This window comes from Marmota flaviventris, chromosome 19 (genome assembly GCF_047511675.1).
Source record: "Marmota flaviventris isolate mMarFla1 chromosome 19, mMarFla1.hap1, whole genome shotgun sequence".
Taxonomy (NCBI): domain Eukaryota; kingdom Metazoa; phylum Chordata; class Mammalia; order Rodentia; family Sciuridae; genus Marmota; species Marmota flaviventris.
In genome coordinates, this window is record NC_092516.1 from 14290558 (window position 1) to 14302097 (window position 11540).

An 11540-nucleotide genomic window follows, 5' to 3' on the forward strand; every position below is an offset into this window, starting at 1 on the left:
TCTATCTTTACTTTTTAGAACCATGTATATGATTTTTTTGATACATTATTTGACATGCAAATATTTTTTGTGATATGTATACTATGAAACGAGATTGTATTTCTAAGAGGTAGAAAGGAAGAAAAAGTACAGAACACCAATCTTTAAGGAACAAATTTATTTTGATTTTTTTTTTTTTTTTTTGGAAAATACAAGAAACTATGAAAAACAAGCTGAATATCTGGCTATACAAAAAGCAAAACACAAGTAAAACTACCATTTGAAAATTGTGTTTTTAAGCTTTGAGAAACATATTTTAAAATGCCAATTTTAATTCTTTTTTCAACAGAGCAAAAGAGTTCATTAAACCACAAGAGTGTTTTTAACTGCTGTAATTTTTTAGAATTAAAAAAAAAAAAATAAAGAAAAGCATTCAGTTCCACCCTGGAATCTCATCATTTGTAACAAGATGCTCAAATGTCAGTGAAAATAAACAGACATTAACCTGAAAGCAAAAGCTGTCAATGGATGAATTTAGACCCCAACAGAACACAGTATTGTACAGTTGGGGAAGAACAGTTTGTGTGACACTCAGGTCTTATCAAATACAAATAAACACAAAAAGTGACTAGACCTAAACTATAAAATTCTTTTGTAAAGTAGCAGCTTCACAAAGCAAAAGGAACCAGTTAGTGCCACAGAGTTCTATGTTCTGTAGCTGTATGGCCAACTTATTCCCAGAGTCCCTTTATTTTGTACTATCAAAAGTATCTTTGTCTTGGAGCAAGTCCACTGAAGAAGGCACCAGGATCCCATCCTCCCTGTTCCCCCAAACAACACTGACAGCACTCATCCTTCCAAGAAGACCTCAGCCTCATTAACATTCTAAACATCTGAAGATACCTACCACCCCACCTGTCAGCAAGGTCTTGCCCACCCTCTCTGTCCCTCCCACATCCTCCTAGTCTGGTTTATCACAAAGAGCTCTAAGGGTACACACGCATTCCCACGGTGACTAGCTATTACACAGGCAGACACTCATGTAGGGAGTTTTCACTTATGCTACTATCAAACTTTCTTAAATTGAAAAAGAATAGTCCCTTAATGTTCTCAATCTACACAATTTATTTTATACTGCTCCTAAGTGTCTTCCACCCTTTTTCAATCACTTTACCTGGGAGGGACCCTTGAAGACATTTTCAAATTCAGGTAACCCCTGCGGAAATACCTCATGGCATGAGTGTGAGCACTAAGTTGAAGGATGCTCTTATTTCAAACAAGTCTTGAGCTGAAAGACCAGAGTGGAGTTCTTTCTCTTCCTTCAGAGTGGAAACAGGAGAAGAGACACTACTTACTTTGGTTTTGCATTCCTTCTAGGCAGAAGACTTGTAATGTTTGCATTCTTCATTATAAAGTACAAGTTGCTGAGAGACATTTCAAGAGTTCCTTTGGCAACTCTTTAAAATTACTTTTCCAGAGTTAAGTTTCCTTCTAAATCTTAGATTCTTATCACTTTAAGAAAAAACTTTTTCTCTAGGATCTTGCAGAAACTTTTTCATTACATATGCAATAGCAATTTCTGCTAAATAGGCTTTCTACTGCCATTCTTCATTTTGAAAGCACTCAGCAAGACCTGCCCTATTTTCTTGTAAGTGCCCTAGTAATTCACTTTTCCACTCAAACATTCTTTATAAACTCTTCTTCTGATAAGCCACCAGGTTTCTGTAGGTTGTATAAGATACATGTGCTCTTTGTCCCAAGTTTTAGTTGGGGATTTGCTTAACATTCTTGGCATAAATGGATCTTTAATAATAAATTAACCATTTTTGTAGCATTATTGAGAATTTTCTTCATCTCCACGTTGTTGATATCAGCACCTCTGTGAAGAAAGCACTGTACTGTATTGCCAACATCAGGATTTCTTTTTTGAAATGAGGCATAACTCTCACGGAGCCAAGCACCAAACATGGGGCACTAGTACAGATGACAGACCTTCGTTTTTTTAGGTATAATGATATAACTTAAAGATATATTGGCCTTTGTTTTAAGAGACTTCTAGTAGCAGGGGAAAAAAAAAAGTTCATTTATTTTCATCAATATTTAGAAACCTTATAAATGCTACAGCAAAACAAATATTTGTGAAATCTGTTGACTCAACCCAGGTAGAGGTTGCTGTTTCTCAGTTAACTACACAAAACCTCTTTACCTCATGTGACATATCACTAAAAACTAAGAGAAAAGTCATTTCTATTTCTTATACTTGCCCCAGCACTGTAATGTTGATATTGTTACATTTTCACCAACTACATAATTTTTTCTTTTCTGGGATACAGTCTGCTACTAAATAATTTGCTTCCTAAACCTTTTCACTGAGTGTGATTTTTTTTAAAACAAAAGTTTTACTGTTTTTGATATTCCAAAAGCCGTTAAACTAACCAATATCCTTGCAAATGATTTAGTTACAACTGCTGGAGTTAACTGCTAGTAAGATGCATGCCACAGACAATGCCCACTGGGAGGACAGCTTGGCTCACAGATCCATATCACCCTGGAGGAGCTTTCACTGGAGTGACAGAATCTCTTTGTTTGTCTGTTGTATTAGGAGATGATGATTCCTTATCACCAACTTTATCAGAAATGTCTGTGGGTATAGGTCTGGAATGGTCCTCTTGTATCTCACCACCTTGCCTTCAAAAACTGCAGCAATGACCATAATACTTGTTCACAGCAAGCAAACATTCAAAGATAAAAATGACATAATAACTAAACAAGAAAGACAAAACTATAAAACAATCACAAAACAATTCACTTCCAATCTACAAAATCCACATTTTTGCAATGTTTAGAACAAAATGGCAGGGGATAGCTTAGTTGTGGCACAAAAAAATTCCTTGCTTAGAAGGAAAACTTCCCTCTGATTTCTGTTTCTCAGAGCATATTCACTCCATAAAACAACTGGCAGTGCATATAGGGAGGCTGGGAAGAGAAGAAGGGAGGAGCCCACACCTTTCTCCCACCCCCTCCCTGTGTGACAGCAGGTGGGCCCATACTCACACCAAGGGGGCTGAAAGTGCTCTGACAAAACTGCTAACAGGGCTGAGGGGTCACTGTTGATACTGTGAGATTAGCACTCTGCAGCACAACATCAAATATTATAATTTCACATGGAACCCTGGTAGCATCTCACAGAACCTCACTGAGAAACCCACCTCCTCCTACGAGTGGTCATTTTCATTTGACTTGGATCCTTCCATGACTTGATCTGCAAGTTCAGGTTTAGCTCCTTCCTCATTCACCACTTGTGACTCAGGCTTGGGTTTTGTTTGCCCTGGCTCCTCATTATTCTCTGGTACCACCTGCTGGTTATTTTTCCCTTCTGAGGGGTCATTTTGATTTAATTTGACATCAGATTCCAATTTCACTTCTTTCCCATTTCCTAGCTTTGGGTGAGGCTGGGATGGGTCTTTAGCACTCTTCACCACCTCCTGGAGATTATACTTTCTGAACAACATGTAATCTTTCACAACACTCAGGCAACAGACAGCTTTGATGATTTCTACTACCACCGTGTACTGGGGATTGGTGAGATCCACTTTATTTTCTGAATTAAGGCTGCCCACTATTCCTGTAATAAAAATAGGAACAACATTTAGGTTGAGAGGGATACCACTAAGCTTGATGGATACAAACAACTTCTCGTTCCTTTCTGTTGGGGATTTGTTAAAACACAATATGTACCAGTCCATTCTTCTAGGTGAACCTGAATCAAATACCCTGAATCCTTTCAATAAGTAAATTTGAATGAAGTTCTGAGACATTTAATTTTAAAATATACAATTGGCCCTCTATATCCATGGGCCTGGCATCCACAGATTCAACCAACCTTAGCTCAAAAAACTTTGGGAAAAAACTGCATCTGTGCCGAACATATAGACTTTTTTATTGTTATTATTTTCTCCTTATAGTATAATAACGGTTTATATGTTTATGTTGAATTAGGTATTCTAAGTAATCTAGAGATGACTTAAAGTATATGGAAGATGTGCACAGGTTGTATGCAAACACTACATCTTTATAAGAGACTTGGGCATCCACACTTTGGTATCCGTAGGGAATCCTTGAAACAATCTCCCAAGGGTACGTAAAGACAAATATACTTTTTTCCAAAAGAAAATTCCAAACCTCAGTTTGGAAAGGAGTATCAGAAAATCTCATATTTAATTTACTGAAATAGATTTAATATTTTAATACACTTGATCTACACTGAAAAATGTAAACCTTATATGTTAAAATAGAAACCCTTGCTGGTGCGTAGGCACATGCCTATAATCCCAGCGGCTTGGGAAGCTGAGGTAGGAGGATCACAAATTCAAAGCCAGCCTTATCAAAAAGCAAGGCACTGACCAAATCAGTGAGACCCTATCTCTAAATAAAATATGATATAGGGCTGAGGATGTGGCATAGTGGTTAGGTGCCCCTGGGTTCAATCCCTGGTACCAAAGAAAAAGAAATCCTTAAACAAGTGTTTACCACTACATACCCATATAAAATCAGTAAGAGAAACATACCTGCCAGCTCTTTGATAACTTCTTCTCTATTCATGTGACTGTTATTTCGAGATTTGTAAACAATCTGAAATGTCCCTTTGTTTGGAGCTTTAAACCAGGGTTCCAAAAATGTTTCTGCATATTTTTTCATATCTTCTAAGAAAGCTTTGCACGTGCCTGAGATGGGTAACATTCGTAGAATAACTCGAGTCTTCTTTTTCTTGGTTTTATACATATCCTGGAGAATATGATGCACCAATTTCTCAGGTTCTACAAGAAAACAAAAGAAATCAGCACAGAACAAACAAGTTTTTCCAACTAGTATTTCTTCAGTGCCTACATTATAGCTGATATTTTAACATTTCACCATTACTGCTTTTGTTAAAAATAATTATTCATGTAGATTCTGGAGTTAATGTTTTTAATGCCCCAACTTATCCAACCACAATACCCTACTATTGTTTTCATATAACAATAGCACTATCAGAGTAACAAACATTAAACAGTAAACACTTTTTTACAAAAACAAAAACTGCAAGTCACTTAAAAAGATTCGACTAATATATCAACTAATGAGTACACAAGTCTAGATCTCAGACCTGGGAAGACAGAATCTCAGAATGCTACAGTGCATTATCATGAAGTGGTGGTCCTCAGGCTATATACAGTCTCTTTGGGAATGCTCAGTGTTTTCAATATTTTTTAAATTAGGTGACCACATTTTAAAATCCAAGAACTTCTCCAGATTTCCATCATAAAATCTGGCTCTAATTCCCCAAAAGGCAACCATTGGCTGGAACTGGGTAGCAAGTGCCCCCTGCAGTCAGAACATGCGCTCTCCTTCTGCCTAAAGTTACATACAAAGGAAATGGGGCAAAGCCAATGCTAATGTGCACCTCCTCATTCTACCTCTGTCTGTTCCTACTGCTAATATGGTCTACAAAGTTTGCAATAAAGTGATTAAAATAGCCATGCCATGAAGCCATTTAATAGGCAGTGTTCTCTGAGAAAGGGAGCTATCCAAATACTGTAGGATCAATGACATTAGGGGTGTTAGACACACCTATCCCAAGTGTTCTGATGAAGACTACATTATTCGCTCCGCTCTCCACTGACTGGAATCTTCTTAGCCTCATCTCTGTCGAAGCTTTAATGTCACCAACTTCTTTCTTCAAGGCAGCTTCCACATCATCATCCTCTCCCTCACTTCCAGAGGGCTGCTGATCCTTGTCTGTAAACTGTTCACATGAAATCAATAGGCAGAAATGACACAACAGCTCATGTTTAAACATTATAATTAAATATTCATGTGAAACTCCTGGAGGCAGATGGCTTAATGTTGACAGTCAAGTATTTTAAGAGACTGAGCAAACACTCCCTCCAAACTCTGAGGGAAGAAGGGAGTGCCCTCAGATTGTGGTAGCATTTGAAAATGTTTTCAAAAGCATCTTGACAGTTTGGCAGAGGAAACTGTGCTCATCAGATGGAGCCCATCAGGGTGGACCTTAACACCATCTCTAAATTTAATCTTTGTGCCTGACTCTTCTGTTGGTAAGATTAGAACGAAATAGTTAACAGAATTAAAGAACCCTTACTCCTGTTCTACTGAGGAAAAGGACAGAGTTTTTGAGAACTTGATCAAGGTACCAGTATAGATAAGATATTCACCTGTTGCCCAGTTCTCTGCCCTAACAATGAGACCACCAATCAAACACTAATTGTGCACATTTAAGGAAACTGTATATATCCAGAATATACTTTATGTACATAAGCAACTTTCTAGCTAACCAAAGTACTATCATTTCTTAAATATAACTCAGCCAAATTAAATACTGTGCCTATGCCCAGGTCCCAGAGCTAGAAAACAATAAGGCCCTCTATACTATTCTTCTTCACTTTATTCCTCAGGGTATGTATGTGAATATTGATACAAATTCTAAGCCAATAATATCATGACACCCACAATGTGATGGGGTAGTGAAATTTCAAGTGGTACTGGTTGGAAAAAAAAAAAAAAGTAGCCAGGTGCAGTGGCACAGCCCTGTAATCCCAGCGGCTTGGGAGGCCCAGGCAGGAGGATCTCGAGTTCAAGGCCAGTCTCAGCAAATTAGTGAAGCTTTAAGCAACTTAACGACATCCTTTCTCTAAATAAAACGGACGGGGAGATGTGTGGCTCAGTGGTGGAACGTCCCTGAATTCAATCCCCAATACGGAAAAAAAAAAAAAATTGTGCTTTTTAAATGTATTTTTATGTGCATTTGGTTAATAACTAGCATTAATATCAAACCCACTATTTTACAGATAATAGCATGGCTTAGGGCAAATGCATTATTACAGACCACTTCACAAAGCTGTCGTGTAAAGAACATCTTTTGGCCTGCAGGAAGCACTCAATAAATGGGAAGTACTGTAATTAAAGATGGAAAGAAAATCACAAGATGACAGACTGCACATCAGACCAGACACCCATTGGCCAGGAGTCTGCAGGAGAGGCGAGAGCGCGGGGCCCAGGCGAGGCCGCGCCCCCGCCGCCCAGTGCACGCGGCAAGTCGCGCGCACGCGTACAAAGGCAGCCGACCTTCCAACGTCCCCCCTCCCAGAGGCCGGCAGGCCGGCTCGCCAGCACGAGACCGGTACCTTTTCGGGCCCGTACATGTCGTCGCCGTATTCGTTGAGCAGGCTGTAGGCCTCCTCCACGCACTTGCGCTCGTTCATGTTGCACGTGATGAGGATGCCCTGCAGCCCGGGCTCCAGCTGCCGCGGCCCGCCGGCGTCGCAGCGCCGAGCCCGCTTGGCCTGCACGTACTGAGCCTTTCCTTTGCGCTTCCCGCCGCTGGGTTGAGGGGGCTGCTGGACGGGCTCCGCCATGGCGTGTGCAAGCCGAAGCAAAGAAATGCGTTTCTCCGGGTTTCCTGGCGTCCTCGCTTTCGCCGGCGCGAGCTGACGACGTCAAGTGTGCGCCACGACGTCGCCTGCCCACCTCCAGACCTTCCGTGCTGTTCCGGGTCCTAAAGGCCTCCCGATCCTTCTGTCAACTGTCCAAAAGACTTCCAATAAATTTCATTTCCACCCAAATTTGCCAGAATATGTTTTTTTTTTTTTGCCTACAACCAAGAATTTTGAGTGGTGTTGAGTGTTTTACACTGCTTTCTCTCGTCCTTTTAGTCCAGTCTCAGCAACAGTCTTGGTAACTGTATTACCTTCTTTAAATTATTGAAAAGATGCCACTTTTGATGAATGTGTTCAGGAGTGAATGTTTGCCACATTCTCCCAAACTACCCTTCTGGCGCAAAGTTTTAACAGACTCGAGCTCCTACAAAATCCTAAAAGAGGCAACCTGGTGAAAGGGCACTGCACTCACTGGCAACCAACCTTTGGTTCCAAACCCAGATCCACCACTATTTACAAAAGTATTAATGAATGATATGAAAAATAACAACACACCCCCCCCCCCCCCAGGGAAAGGCAAAATAATGGGCTCTGGACTCTGGACTTTCACCCTTTCCCAGCAACAATGGGTTTGGCACTTGCAATTGTTTTGAGCTTTGAATTTGCACAACTGTTCCCCTTGACTACCTAGCCAAGACATTTTTGCCATAATTCAAATCTTACTTGTTAAGATTCCAATGATGAACCCAGCCTAATTCCACCTTAAGATTGGGAGCCATCTCATCACAAAGTCATGAAAAGTTTATTTCTGTTTTACTGTAAAATACTAAGATTTCTATTTGGCTTGACTGTAGTCTGATGTTTTTTTTTTTTTTTTTAAACAAACAAACAACAACAAAAAAAACACTTGCTTGGGATTCCTGCCTGGGTTTTGAACTAACCACCGCGGCTCGCCTTGACCAGACAACAACCTTCCCTGAAATCCCAGCTGTTCCTCATTAATTTTGATGTTGGAATCTGAGTTTGCTCTCTACCTTGAGATGTAAACAACGTAGATCATAAACCTGCTATCTGCCCTTGTATTAAGCTTACCAGAACCCTGTTAGCTGTAAGTTCCCAAGTCACCCGCCTTTGTGACTGTTTGTGCTATAAAAACCTTTTCTTCCTTGTGAACTGTCGCTGTTCTCTAGCTGGGTTTTGGTTGAGACAGGCCCTGGCCAGCTCTTTGGTACGCAATATAAGTTTGCTTTAAATTGGAGTCAGTGATCTTTTCTTAGCATTATGGTTCAATACCCATCTCACTTAAACCCTAAAAATATCAAACCCCAGTTGTAATCAATCACCCTTTTCTCTCCTGAAACTGTGCCACTGCCACTGCTTAATAAAGAAAGCTTGATAATCTATTGTGGTCTGTTCCCTGTTTCTGTTATTTTTGCTTTAAATGACCATCCTGCTTTTTGTTTCCACTTGTACATGCAGCACAACTTTTACTTTGTGTCATTTCGTTGGTGGAGGTTGCACAGTATAGGCTTCTGGAGGTCTTCAGTTGCTTGTGAAGAATAGTCTTATTACACTGCAATGGATTTGGTGTCAGGAGGTATAAGACAGTTACTTGAAACTCTAGTTTCTCTTTTTCATCCTCAGCACCTAGCATAGTGCATTGTCCTTAGTTGGCACTTAGAAAATGTTTTAATTTAATTCAACCCGAAAAAAAATGGCCAATAAAGAAAAAAGGTGAGGATTTACGCCATTAAGAGGAAAAGTAGGCACCATCTTGATCCCGCTGAACGATACCAGAGGAGCTGAAAAAGGGTACTTGTTTCTCCCCACATTTATCCCTGTTCTGGCTGGATTTCCAACCAGCCAACCCACTTTCCCTGTCCTTAGGATAGTAGAGGTTAAACTATAGATGAAGAGTTAAGATGCATAGTTTGAGTCCCAAGCATATAAAAGTACTGCCTGCTAAAGTGGTAAATCAGGAGGCACACTTGAAAAAATAAATAAAAACATTTTTTCATGGATGCTGACTGTGCCAGAAATATCCCAGTTAGCTGCTTAGTCCCTCAGCCTGTATTAGGATTATATGTATATATTCCCCACCCCTCTTCCTAGGGTAACTGCCAATGATGCTTTCATTCACCCCCTTCCCTGAAGCAGGCTCTTATTCCAGCTCTAAATAACTCAGTTTGTTATTCTTGATTGCCCCTCATGACTAGGTCATCATTTCACTGAGAGATTTCCTTGGTAATGTTGGACCAATTTTTGAAAACTTCCTACTTATGTGAATTTCACTTCCTTAGATTACCTACCAGTCACAAATAACAGCAGAGTGTCTATGATTGTGTTGCCAAAAGCTGGGTCCTTGTCCCCAATGCCTATCCAATAATGAGGACATGGTTTTGAGAAAAAGGAAAAGAAGGTTTATTGCTTTGCTAGCAAAGAAGAAACACAGGGAACTCCCAAAGGTTGTGATTCTGCCCATCAGCAGGAACAGGGGGCTTTTACAGAGGTGATTCAGAGAAAATGAGCTGGGTCTGGCCTTCGGCCTGGTTCTTGTGCTTTACGAGCTACTGCCCTGCCCCGCTGGGTGTCCAGAACCCCTAATCCCTGCCACCTCCAGTTTGTTTCATTTCACCACTTTCCAGTGTCCCACTGTTGACAGGTATGCTTCTCTGAGGCCCACGTGGGATTTTGTAGGTCTAGGTTCTTGAGGGCAAAAGTGAGTGAATCTCTCCAGTTTTCTCCATTTTTATATTCTATCTGTACAGGTATGAGTCTCCATAAAACTTTTCCTGGTGTTCTATGGGTACATCTTTCCCACCCGTTTGAGGTTTGGTTAAATAATGTATGCTTAAATGTTTTTGAAAGCTTCTAGATTATCCTCCTGGCTTCTGACTTCTACTTCACTCAGTGCTTTAAGGACTGAATCTCCAGTGGCAGAATCTCAAGACAGTTCAGTAAGTCAGAGAAAAACACTTCCGTTTACAACTCAAATCATATGGAATGCACAATCTCCCAATCCATAACCCTGATGTTGAATAAACACTAACTTAAAGTAGATACATGTTCAAGAGTCCATGGTAGGGCTGGGGATGTGGCTCGAGCGGTAGCGCGCTCGCCTGCCATGTGTGCGGCCCGGGTTCAATCCTCAGCACCACATACAAAGATGTTGTGTCTGCCGAGAACTGAAAAATAAATATTAAAAAAAAATTCTCTCTCTCTCTCTCTCTCTCTCTCTCTCTCTCTCCTCTTTCTTTAAAAAAAAAAAGAGTCCATGGTAACTGGAGTTTAGAGGCTTTTTTGGCACAGATCAAATCTTAAAAAGAATGGACTATGTGTTCTCAGGATGAATGATTTATGTTTAAATTAAAAGTTGGAGAAAAGCCAATGAGAATGTAGCATTTAATGTATAGATGAACACAGAGACAAGAATATAATCGAGTCAGACAGTCCTAGATTTAAATATGAGTGCATCACTTTGCTGGCTTTATGACCTTAGGCAAGTTAACCATTCTAAACCCTCATGCTCCTCATCTGTAAAATGGGAATAGCTGTAACATATGTACCTTATAGGTCACTGTGAGTGTGGAATAAAATAATTCAAGTCAATTACACGTACAAATATTCAATCAATATTAGCTGTTATGGCTTTGTTGTAGATGTTGGCAATTGGGAAGTTTGATGGCTATGATTTTTTAAGAAGCTGAGATTAAGACAAGCTTTTAATGTTGGTCAGTTTGCTTTGAAGTGTTTCCAGCCACTCCTAATGGCTTCTCTGTCCCCACTGGACTCCTTATTGTATCTAAATGTGTTAACATGGAAAGATCTACAAGATACATTGCAAAATGGGGCAGGGAGGAATCTAGGTGAGATACATATAGTATGAACCCATTAGTGTTTTAAAAGGGAATAATGCACATATGTATGTGTATATTTTAATCATATATATATATATATATATATATATATATATATATATATATACACATACACATAACCATGGGTTAATTAAGAAAGTTAAGTCAAACTAACTCCATTCTGCCTGACACCCCACCCTGGTTCCCTTCCCCCTTCCCCCTTCAAGAGCTGGATCACCCAGAGGCTAACATCTCCAACCACCTGCAC

General features: G+C 40.0%; 1 protein-coding gene across 1 annotated transcript; it reads right to left on the bottom strand.

The window, feature by feature from the left end:
* Positions 1–726: 726 nt before the first annotated feature.
* On the bottom strand, positions 727–11334 carry Thumpd1 (THUMP domain 1 NAT10 acetyltransferase adaptor). Its single transcript, XM_027940868.2, has 4 exons — positions 7164–11334; positions 5590–5764; positions 4548–4796; positions 727–3604 (listed from the first exon to the last, which is right to left on the bottom strand). The coding sequence occupies exons 1-4, from the start codon at positions 7392–7394 to the stop codon at positions 3195–3197; spliced, it is 1065 nt and encodes a 354-aa protein (XP_027796669.1). The 5' UTR covers positions 7395–11334; the 3' UTR covers positions 727–3194.
* Between the last annotated feature and the right edge of the window lie 206 nt (positions 11335–11540).